Here is a 12299-nt window from a genome sequence, read left to right on the forward strand (position 1 = left end):
GTTCGGTCACCAAATCATATAACTCACATAGCACTATATCGTCAAGGAACGTTAAGCGTGCGGACCCTATGGGTTCGAGAACTATGTAGACATGACCGAGACACCTCTCTGGTCAATAACCAATAGCGGAACCTGGATGCCCATATTGGCTCCTACATATTCTACAAAGATCTTTATCGGTCGAACCTTATGACAACATACGTAATTCCCTTTGTCCATCAAAATGTTACTTGCCCGAGATTCAATCGTTGGTATATTTATACCTAGTTCAATCTCATTACCGGCAAGTCTCTTTACTCGTTCCATAATACATCATCTCATAACTAACTCATTAGTCATTTGCTTGCAAGGCTTATTATGATGTGTATTACGGAGAGGGCCCAGAGATACCTCTCCGATACTCGGAGTGACAAATCCAATCTCGATCCATATCAACTCAACAAACACCTTTGGAGATACCTTCGAGCATCTTTATGATCACCCAGTTACGTTGTGATGTTTGATAGCACACAAGGTATTCCTCCGGTATCTTGGAGTTGCATGATCTCATGGTCGAAGGAACATGTATTTGACACTCAAGAAAGCGGTAGCAATAAACTGAACGATTGTATGCTAAGCTAACAGATGGGTCTTGTCCATCACATCATTCTCCTAATGATGTGATCCCGTTATCAAATGACAACACATGTCTATGGTTAAGAAACCTTAACCATCTTTGATCAACGAGCTACTCTAGTAGAGGCTTACTACAGACACGGTATTTGTTTATGTATTCACACATGTATTTAAGTTTCTGATCAATACAATTCTAGCATAAATAATAGGGTGTTTATCATTTATGCCACTAATTGTGTCCCATTACTCAGTTTTGCCATTAGAAGTTACAACTGCCCAAAAATGCCATCGTTTCATGAGATGCTTCCTAAAAAATGTCATGCTCAAAAATGCCACTAGACACCATTACTGTCAGCTCAAAGCCCGTTTACCATGTTACATGACCAAAATACCCATGGACAAACATGTGTGCTCTCCCTCTATCTCACTATGATAAAGTGTGGGTCCCACTCGAGCCCCAACAACGTTCTTATTTTCCTCTAAAATAATTCGCTTCTTACTCCTGAGAAGTAGGGCCCACATTTATCATTGTGTGATAGAGAGAATTGACATGTGGGTCTAGGGTTATTCTGGTCATATAACATGGCCAACAGGTTTGACCTAACAATAACAATGTTGAATGACATTTTTGAGCAAACATCTAATGGGATGATGGCATTTTTTAGGTGTCTAATGGCATTTTTGAGGAAGCATCTCATGAAACGATGGCATTTTTGAGCAGTTGTAACTTCTAATGGCAAAAGTGAGTAGTGGGACACGACTAGTGACATAAAGGATAAAAACCCTAAATAATAAACCTTTATCGTGAATAAGAAATATAAAATAACAACTTTATTATTACCTCTAGGGTATATTTCCTTCACTCCGATCCTCCTCGAGTCCGTCCGTCTGGACATAATCGATGAAACTCCGGCGTACATTCCTGCCACCTCCTTAGGACGGTGAGGTTAGGGTTTCTTGTCATGTGGCGAGATTTGACATCAGGTGTTTCAGATCTATGCAATGGTTCAACGTCGACGACTGCGACTCCAGAGAACTGATCCTTTGGGGCACGTGCATGAAGACTTCTAGTCTATCATCGGCAAGGTCAAGCCGGCTCCGGTAGGGGAGCAGCGACATCGGCGTGTCGGCGGCTCATTCTGGCAGCAGTAGTGGTCGTCTGGTGGTGTCAGAAGCTCGACGTAATTTTTATTATGTTTGAGTTGCTTTTGTATGTCTGATAAACTTTTATGATAGACCTGATCCTTTTTGCAAAAAAAAAGCTTTAATATTTTTAATATTTTTGTCTTACTAATATATATACATATAATAAATTTAAAAATAAAAAAGTAATTGTGTATCATAAAAAAATTGCACATATAAAACATCAATTTTCATACACTTCCTTGAAAAGGTTCATCTATTTTTAGAAGTGTTCATGAATTTTATGACAATGTTCATGCATTTTTAAAAAGTGTTGGCGTATTTAAAAAAGAAGCTCATTCATGTGTCTTTGTCCAGAGGAAGGAGGATTTTCACATGAAAACAAAAGGCCAGCTATATGCTTTGCGGTAGTTACGGTCAATTTCAGTTGGTTTCGTATCTGGCAGTCTTCATGTGATGGCATCTACTTCAATTTCAGTTGGTTTCCTATCAGCTCGAGCTCAAATGCTCCTGGTGTACCATCTACTCTCCATGTTAGTTAGACAGAACAGATGAAATCACCGTCAGAAAGTAGCATGTACATCAATGGAAGAGTGGCATACAGCAACCAAATCAGTACAAAAGCACATATACACAAGATCGATACCTGTAATGCAAGCCTGAAGCCGCAATTGATTTGAGATTCACATTAGCAGGAACTGGAAAAGCTTATACTTGCAGCAGTCCAAAACTGAACACCATAAGAACGCGCAGATCATCTGACAATGTTTTAGCTGTACAAAACAGTTCAGGGTTCAATTGCACAACAAAAGGTGGTTTCACTTCCACCACACTGAAATTTCTACATCAAGCTTATGTGCCAGCACAGGAACTGCATTCTATCTATGTGGTGCTGCTTCTGCATATTCAGTTGAAGGTCCATGAGGCAGTTCGACCTTTGTAACACCGAAACTTTCCCACCACACGCACACATACACACAAGAGCATACATGTAGCAGATCTTAAGGGTAAACATCACATATGTGAGGCAATCTACATTTTAGAGTAGCAGTGCATGCCAATTCTACAATAGAGGATCTAATTAATAATAAGATGAAAGGTGATGACGGTTAATATAGTTGCACAATCAGTATCAACCAATGAGCCACTACAAACCTCTACCTAATACACTAAAACACTAAACTCACACTATGTCTAGTTAAAGGTGGAAGATATGAAAGCAAAAGCAGCACACGAAGCCTGCAGATAAATGAGGTTCAGCGCAGGGACGAATTCCCTCAGCATCTGCTTCTTCTTCAATGGTAGTGGCTGCTGCTGCCAATTTTTCTCACTCCATGAAAGCTTGGCCCTCTCCATGAGCAAACTCGCCCCCTCTATGCGTGAAACCTGGCTTCGTCCCAGGTTCACCGCTTCCTCTTATGTGATTGCCACTGTTTCAGGATGAACTCGATGCCTTCTTCCAGTGTTGCTTTCCGGCCATCCTTATAGTTCCACAGCTCTGGTACAACATAACGGCCACTGGGGTTGTACTCATTGATTTCAAGCAGTGCATTCGTTACCAAAGTGCATATTTCTTCACCATGTTCCTCCTTCAACTTCTGCAGCTTGTCATCATCCTCTAAGAGAATTTCCTACACCAAATAGTGAGATCATGTATGTGCTGTCAGATGGAATCACGGAAATTTGTGATGCTTGTAAAAAGATAGGAATGCTCGCGCCACCATTCAGCTGCAAGAAAGCTACCTGAGCTTGAAAACTAGGAATAATACTACATGTAAAAGTAAAAGAAATAGCAGGGACACTCCATACCATCTCTTTACCATCAACCATGACGATCTTAAAAGGGTGCCACTTTGAGTTTGTAATTTCAGCTTGCCACTTTGAACAAAGAAAAACAGAATCAACTTGGGCATCTTCTTGTGATACATCTTGTTTGCAAGCATTCGCAAATGCTTTCATGTCAAGCTCGCCCATTCTCTTGACCCCTATATTTGCCCGTCCATTTGTAAACTTCTGCAGCCCCTACAAACACGAAGATTAGATCACAAAGGATAATAGTGACATGCCAGAAAGTGTCGGAACAGATAAATTACAGTGGCAATTAGTGGTGACATAGTCATATAATGAAATGCACAAAAGCCCCAAATTTATATATGCCGGACATTGTCGGAACCAACCCCTCACTTACATCTTTTAGCCTTTTCCGGGCAACTTGCAACTCATTGTTGCTGCCTATTTCCTTGGTTAGTAGAACACGATTGAGCGACTCCATTGCTTCCAGTTCATTCTGTAACTGTGCTACTAGCTCCCTTAGACGCTCCAACTCATCATTTCCTTTTCTTTGCTGGGTTACCAACGCCTGGTTAAAAGACTCAACTGTGTGCATCTTACGATGTAACTTTTTCTTGTATTGCGCAAGGTGCATCCTCTCACACTCATTTTGCGCATGTAGAGCTTTAAGCTCCTTGGATCTCGTTTCAAGCCTCCTGGATTTCGCTTCTAGCTCCATAGATCTTGCCTCAGACTGCAAGTGTCTGGCATCAAGTTGCTTGGATCTCACGTCAAACTCTGCTGATCTTGCTTTAATCTTCTTGCATCTCACGTCAATCATCTTGGATTTTACATCCAACATCTTTGATTTCGCTTCCAGATCCATAGACCATGACTGAGGCTGCTTGTCCCTGGTGTCAAGTTGTTTGGATCTTGCTTCGGGCTGCATGGATTTTGCATCAAGATCCGTTTTCATCTTGGGATCCAGCTCTGAGTGTTGCAACTCATCGTTCCTTTTTCTTTTTTGGGCAACTACAGCCTCGTTGAGCGACTTGGCTGAATACAAGTTTCCATTGTCTTGCTCAAGGTTTTTTCTGTCAAGCTCTTTTAGTGGTGCAAGCTCTGTTTGCATGGGTCTCACATCAAACTCCGCAGGTCCTGCTTCGGGCTGCATGGATTTTGCATCAAGATCCTTATTCATCTTGGGATCCAGCTCTGCGTGCTGCAACTCATCGTTTCCTTTTCTTTTTTGGGTAACTACAGCCTTGTTGAGCGACTCGTTGAATCCAGGTTTTCATTGTCTTGCTCAAGGTTCCTTCTATCGAGCTCTTTCAGGGTAGCTAGCGGTGCAAGCTCTGTCTGCATGGGTCTCGCATCAAACTCCGCAGATCTTGCTTCGGGCTGCATTGTTTTTGCATCGAGATCCTTTTTCATCTCCGGATCCAGCTCTGGGTGCTGCAACTCATCGTTCTTTTTCCTTTTGGGGGTAACTACAGCATCGTTGAGTGACTTGGTCGAATGCAACTTTTCTTTGTCTTGCTCAAGGTTCTTTCTATCAAGCTTGTTTAGGGTAGCTAGCGCTGCAGTCTGTGTCTGCATAGATCTCGCACCAAAAAGTTCTTGCATCTTGCACTTGGAATCCAGCTCACTGGTTGTTAACCGCTTGTTTCCCCCGCTGATTGCGGAGGGCTTCTTGTGTTGTGCACCCAATGACGACTTGGGCGGCGGCCGGAAAAGAGTCGGCCACTTCACCAAGACGAGCTTCTGCAGGTAGGCGCCGTAGTAGCATGCCGAGCGGGACCTCGTCCCTTTCCTAAGCTCGAACATCTCTTCCTCCACGAGGCTCCAGATCAGCGCGGTCCAGTCAAAAGTATGCGCCTTCCCATCCATCACCACCATCTGTGCCCTCGTGCGGGCCCTGCTATTCCAGCCGCTGCCTGCCTCTAACGGCGTCAGGATGTAGGCCTTGATGAACTCCGTCGCGGCGAAGGCGACGGCGGCCGAGTCCACTTCGGAGGACGCGGTCCTCGCAGCCGCAGCCCCAGGGGGCGGGAGGCAGAGCGCCTTGGCGAAGGTACGGCAGCAGACATCGATGCGGCCGTTCTGCGTGGAGCTCTGCCCGTGTTCCGCGCTGTAGTTAGCGATAAGATCTGCGACGTGTTGGCGGCACAACGCGCCGGAGAAGCAGAGGTCGAGGCGGACGAAGTCGAGGAGGCCCAGCGCGCGTAGGCCGGCGTCGCAGGCGGTGGAGGGGGGCGCGGGTGGGTCGAGGAGGCGGATTTTGGCGCGGAGTTGCGGTTGGCACCGCATGCCGACCTTGCGCCGTACGAATCCGACGGAATCGTGGCCGGGACGGCGATTTTGGTCGGCGGAGGGAGGGGAGGAGAGTTTTTTTTTTTTTTTTGATGAGAGGTGGGAGGGGATGAGAGACGGGAAGTGAGTGAGTAGGACCGAGTAGGTTAACTTTTAGGGCGTGTTTGCTTGCAGTAGTGAACAGTAGATGTATTGCATACATATCTCAGCTTAGTCTGGTTGAGTAAAAAACAGTTTCAAATGTGTTATCTATAAGTTGTTTGGTTGCCTGCATCTAGGGTCTCTGCATTAGATAATATGGAAGTTCATTTTGTTTGCTTGCCTGCATTGGCCTAAGCGGTACATGAACATGGTGTTTGGTTGCACGCACGAGGTATGATTAAGAGCTAGCACTTGCACTTAGCACACAGGGTTAAGAGCTAATAGAGGGAGGGGAAGAAGAAATGTAGTGTGCGCCGGACAATGGCGACTGCGGTGGATAGTGGCCGCGGCGCCGTGTCCGACATGACAAGCATGAAGTCGTGGATGAGCGACCCCGTCGGCGGCACGGCGAGCGACGCTGCCGGCGAACTAGTTGCGGTGCTCGCGCAAAGACAGTCCATAGAGGAGGAGAATGCAGTGCTTGCGCCATGGCATCGTCAATGCAGTGGACGAGAGAGGAGGCCGAGATGATCGACGCCAGAAACGACTCAAGTGTAGTAGGGTGAGAGAGAGGAGGCCAAGATGATCGACCCCGTCAGTGGCGCGGTGAACTGAAGTGTGCACGGAGGCAGATGACACAAGAAAGCAGTGTGCGCGCCATTGCAGCGTCAGTGCAGTAGGAGGACGACAGAGAGTAGGCCGAGATGAGCGACACCGGAAACGACTCTGGTGTAGTAGAACGTGGGTAAGGAGATCAAGGGGAAGGGCGTCAGTGTCGAGAGGGACGAATATGAGGGCTTGAAGGAAATATGCCATAGAGACAATAATAAATTTGTTATTTGTTATTTTCTTATTCATGATAAAGGTTTATTATTCATGCTAGAATTGTATTGATCAGAAACTTAAATACATGTGTATATACATAAACATATATCGTGTCCTTAGTTTACCTCTACTAGACTAGCTCGTTGATCAAAGATGGTTAAGATTTCCTAACCATGGACATGTGTTGTCATTTGATAACGAGATCACATCATTAGAAGAATGACGTGATGGACAAGACCCATCCGTTAACTTAGCATTTGATCGCACAGTTTATTGCTACTGCTTTCATGTATGTCAAATACATATTCCTTTGACTATGAGATCATGCAACTCCCGAATACCAGAGGAATGCCTTGACTGTTATCAAACGTTACAACATAACTGGGTGATTATAAAGATGCTCTACAAGTATCTCCGAAGGTGTTTCTTTGGGTTGGCATGAATCGAGATTAGGATTTGTCACTCCGAGTATCGGAGAGGTATCTCTGGACCCTCTCGGTAATACACATCATAAGCTTGCAAGCAACCGAATAAGAAGTTAGTCACGAGGTGATGTATTAGGGAACGAGTAGAGACTTGCTGGTAACGAGATTGAACTAGGTATGAAGATACCGACGTTTGAATCTCGGGCAAGTAACATACCGATTGACAAAGGGAATTACGTATGTTGTCATAATCGTTCGACCGATTAAGATCTTCATAGAATATGTAGAAGCCAATATGAGCATCCAGGTTCCGCTATTGGTTACTGACCGAAGAGGTGTCTCGGTCATGTCTACATAGTTCTCGAACCCGTAGGGTCCGCACGCTTAACGTTCGATGTCGATTTAGTATTATATGAGTTATGTGATTTGGTGACCGAATATTGTTCGAAGTTCCGGATGAGATCACGGACATGACGAGAAGTCTCGAAATGGTCGAGAAGTAAAGATTAATATATAAGACGATGGTATTCAAACACCAGAAGTGTTCTGGAGGGTACCGGGTACTCATCCGGTCACCGGAAAGGAGTTTCGGACACCCCGGCAAAGATATGGGCCTTATGGGCCAAGTAAGGGAACACACCAGCCCTGATGCGCCCCTATATAGAGGCCGGCCCTATGAGGAGGAGAAGAAAAAAGGGGAGGGCAAGGAAAGTGTGGATTGGGATTCCTACTTTCTTCCCCCCCCCCCCCCGCTCTTTCCTTCCACCTCAGTTATATATGGCAGGGGGCACAAGGCTTGGGAGGGACTCCAAGTAGGATTCCTTCTACTTGGGCGCCTCCTATGGCTGCCCCTCCCTCCCACCCACCTATATATATGAAGATGGGGCGCCTAGCGCACAACAGACAATTGCCTAGCAGTGTGCGACGCCCTCTCTAGAGATTACACCCTCGGTCATATTCTCGCGGTGCTTAGGCAAAACCTTGCGCGAATCACTTCACCATTGATAACCCACAAGCATATGGGATCCCAATAGTTTCCGAGGGTAGAGTATTCAACCCAAATTTATTGATTCGCAAGGGGAGCCAAAGAATATTCTCAAGTATTAGCATCTGAGTTGTCAATTCAACTACACCTGAAAACTTAATATCTGCAGCAAAGTGTTTAGTAGCAAAGTAATATGATAGTGGTGATAATGGTAGCAAAAGATAACAGTAGTAAAAGTAATGTTTTTGGTATTTTATAGTGATGATAGCAATAGCAATAGAAAAGTAAATAAGCGAAGAACAATATATGGAAAGCTCGTAGGCAATGGATCAGTGATGGAGAATTATGCCGCATGCGGTTCATCGTGTAATAGTCATAACCTAGGGTGACACGGAACTAGCTCCAGTTCATTGATATAATGTAGGCATGTATTCCGAACATAGTCATACGTGCTTATGGAAAAGAACTTGCATGACATCTTTTGTCCTACTCTCCTGTGGCAGCGGGGTCCTTACGGAAACTAAGGGATATTAAGGCCTCCTTTTAATAGAGAACCAGAACAAAGCATTAACACATAGTGAATACATGAACTCCTCAAACTACGGTCATCACCGGTAAGTATCCCGATTATTGTCACTTCGGGGTTAACGGATCATAACACATAATAGGTGACTATAGACTTGCAAGATAGGATCAAGAACACTCATATATTGATGAAAACGTAATAGATTCAGATCTGAAATCTGGCACCCGGGCCCTCGTGACAAGCATTAAGCATAGCAAAGTCATAGCAATATTAATCTCAGAACATAATGGACACTAGGGATCAAACCCTAACAAAACTAAGTCGATTACATGATAGATCCCATCCAACCCATCACCGTCTAGCAAGCCTACGATGGAATTACTCACGCACGGCGGTGAGCATCATGAAATTGGTGATGGAGGATGGTTGATGATGATGATGGGGACGGATTCCCCTCTCCGGAGCCCCGAACGGACTCCAGATCAGCCCTCCCGAGAGGTTTTAGGGCTTGGAGGCGGCTCCGTATCGTAAAAAGCGATGATTTCTTCTCTCTGATTTTTTCTCATCGAAACTCAATATATGGAGGTGGAGTTGGAGTCGGAGATGCAATAGGGGACCCACGAGGTAGGGGGCGCGCCCCCACCCTCGTGGCAAGGTGGTGGGCCCCCTGGCCTTTATCTTTTGCAGGTATTTTTCTTATTTTCTGAAAAGTGGCTCCGTGAAGTTTCAGGTCATTCCGAGAACGTTTGCTCCTGCACATAAATAACACCATGGTAATTCTGCTGAAAACAGCGTCAGTCCGGGTTAGTTCCATTCAAATCATGCAAGTTAGAGTCCAAAACAAGGGCAAAAGTGTTTGGAAAAGTAGATACGTTGGAGGCGTATCAACTCCCCCAAGCTTAAACCTTTGCTTGTCCTCAAGCAATTCAGTTGACAAACTGAAAGTGATAAAGAAAAACTTTTACAAACTCTGTTTGCTCTTGTTGTTGTAAATATGTAAAGCCAGCATTCAAGTTTTCAGCAAAGATTATAACTAACCACATTTGCAATAACGCATAGGTCTCAAGTTTACTCATATCAATAGCATAATCAACTAGCGAGCCATAATAATAAATCTCGGATGACAACACTTTCTCAAAACAATCATAATATGATATAACAGGATGGTATCTCGCTAGCCCTTTCTGAGACCGCAAAACATAAATGCAGAGCACCTTTAAAGACCAAGGACTGACTAGACATTGTAATTCATGGTAAAAGAGATCCAGTCAAGTCATACTCAATGTAAACTAACAGTAATGAATGCAAATGACAGCGGTGCTCTCCAACTGGTGCTTTTTAATAAGAGGATGATGACTCAGCATAAAAGTAAATAGATAGGCCCTTCGCAGAGGGAAGCAGGGATTTGTAGAGGTGCCAGAGCTCGGTTTTGAAACAGAGGTGAATAATATTTTGAGCGGTATACTTTCATTGTCAACATAACAACCAAGAGATGGCGATATCTTCCATGCTACACACATTATAGGCGGTTCCCAAACAGAATGGTAAAGTTTATACTCCCCCTTCCACCAACAAGCATCAATCCATGGCTTGCTCGAAACAACGAGTGCCTCCAACTAACAAGAGTCCCAGGGGGAGTTTTGTTTGCAATTATTTTGATTTAGTTTGCATAAAGCATGGGACTGGGCATCCCGGTGACCAGCCATTTATCTCGTGAGTGAGGAGCGGAGTCCACTCCTCTTGAGAATAACCCGCCTAACATGGAAGATACAGACAGCCCTAGTTGATACATGAGCTATTCGAGCATACAAAACAGGATATTTATTTGAAGGTTTAGAGTTTGGCACATACAAATTTACTTGGAACGGCAGGTAGATACCGTATATAGGTAGGTATAGTGGACTCATGTGGAATAACTTTGGGGTTTAAGGGATTGGATGCACAAGCAGTATTCCCGCTTAGTACAGGTGAAGGCTAGCAAAAGACTGGGAAGCGACCAGCTAGAGAGCGACAACAGTCATGAACATGCATTAAAATTAATCAACACCGAATGCAAGCATGAGTAGGATATAATCCACCATGAACATAAATATCGTGAAGGCTATGTTGATTTTGTTTCAACTACATGCGTGAACATGTGCCAAGTCAAGTCACTTAAATCATTCAGAGGAGGATACCACCCTATCATACCACATCATAACCATTTTAATAGCATGTTGGCACGCAAGGTAAACCATTATAACTCATAGCTAATCAAGCATGGCATAAGAAACTATGATCTCTAGTTGTCATTGCAAACATGTTTATTCATAATAGGCTGAATCAGGAACGATGAACTAATCATATTTACAAAAACAAAAGAGGTCGAGTTCATACTAGCTTTTCTCATCTCAGCCAGTCCATCATATATCATCATAATTGCCTTTCACTTGCACGACCGAATAGTGTGAATAATAATAATAGTGTACGTGCATTGGACTAAGCTGGAATCTGCAAGCATTCAATAAATAGGAGAAGACAAGGCAATATGGGCTCTTTTGTCAGATCAACAATAATGCATATAAGAGCCACTTCAACAATTTAATTATGGTCTTCTCCTATCGACCCCCAAAGAAAAGAAAAAAAATAAAACTATTTACATGGGAAAGCTCCCAACAAGCAAAAGAAGAACAGGAAATCTTTTTGGGGTTTCTTTTTAGTTACTACTACAAGCATGGAAATTAAACTGATTAAAAGTTACAACTGATTTTTTTTGATTTTTCTTAAGGTTTATTAAACACACAAGAAGAAAGCATAAAAAAGGAAAATAAACTAGCATGGATGATACAATGAAAAAGTATGAGCACCGACATCTAGCAATGAGTGGGTGAGCATAAATGTAATGTCGGTGAGAAATACGTACTCCCCCAAGCTTAGGCTTTTGGCCTAAGTTGGTTTATGGACACGGCTGGCCTGGCGGATATCCATAATAATAGTTGGGGTCGTACTGCGATGAGGAAGAAGAAGGCTCCGATTGCCACTGGCTGGCAATCATCTCTGGATCCCACTGATAATTAGACTGTCGTGAAGGATCAATTTGTGGTTCCGGCTCTGGCTCCTCAGCTGGTGCAGGGTTCCGGTAGGCGTGAATAGCCGTCAACGGAACAAGGTACGTGCCTACAGTTAAATCAAACAAAGAAGGAGCGGGCAAGGTAATAGTCTCAGGATGATGTTTATTAAAGAACAATTGATATTTAAGCTCTCCTGCCCTATTCTTAATAATAAAATCATGTGCTACCATACTTTTATAATCTACATAAACATGAGGCATCACTTTTTCTTCCTTCTCAGCATGCCTAATAGGTATGTTAAAATGTGCAGCTAGGCGTGTAGCATAGATGCCTCCAAAGATGGGGCCCTTTGTAGGGTTCAGACTTAACCGTTTAGCAGTAATACCGCCCATACTAAAAGTGTTATCACTGTATAAACCTTGGAGCAAAATAATAATATCAGGGATACTAAGGTTTCCACAGTTTCCGCGACCAATTAAACAACGACTAGAAAATAATGCAAAATA

At 43.8% G+C, this 12299-nt stretch overlaps 1 protein-coding gene across 2 annotated transcripts; it reads right to left on the bottom strand.

The window, feature by feature from the left end:
- Positions 1-2759: 2759 nt before the first annotated feature.
- Positions 2760-5965, bottom strand: LOC123188867 (factor of DNA methylation 1). 2 transcript variants are annotated; one of them, XM_044601140.1, is made up of 3 exons: positions 3947-5965; positions 3568-3771; positions 2760-3389 (listed from the first exon to the last, which is right to left on the bottom strand). In XM_044601140.1, exons 1-3 carry the CDS (start codon positions 4727-4729, stop codon positions 3162-3164), a joined length of 1215 nt encoding a protein of 404 aa, XP_044457075.1. In that variant the 5' UTR covers positions 4730-5965; the 3' UTR covers positions 2760-3161. The 2 variants fall into 2 exon arrangements, with proteins under 2 accessions (XP_044457075.1, XP_044457074.1); XM_044601139.1 differs by having other exon boundaries at positions 3568-3780; positions 3947-5964.
- Positions 5966-12299: the final 6334 nt, after the last annotated feature.

The sequence above is a fragment of the Triticum aestivum genome, chromosome 2A (assembly GCF_018294505.1).
Source record: "Triticum aestivum cultivar Chinese Spring chromosome 2A, IWGSC CS RefSeq v2.1, whole genome shotgun sequence".
NCBI classification, from domain to species: Eukaryota; Viridiplantae; Streptophyta; class Magnoliopsida; order Poales; family Poaceae; genus Triticum; species Triticum aestivum.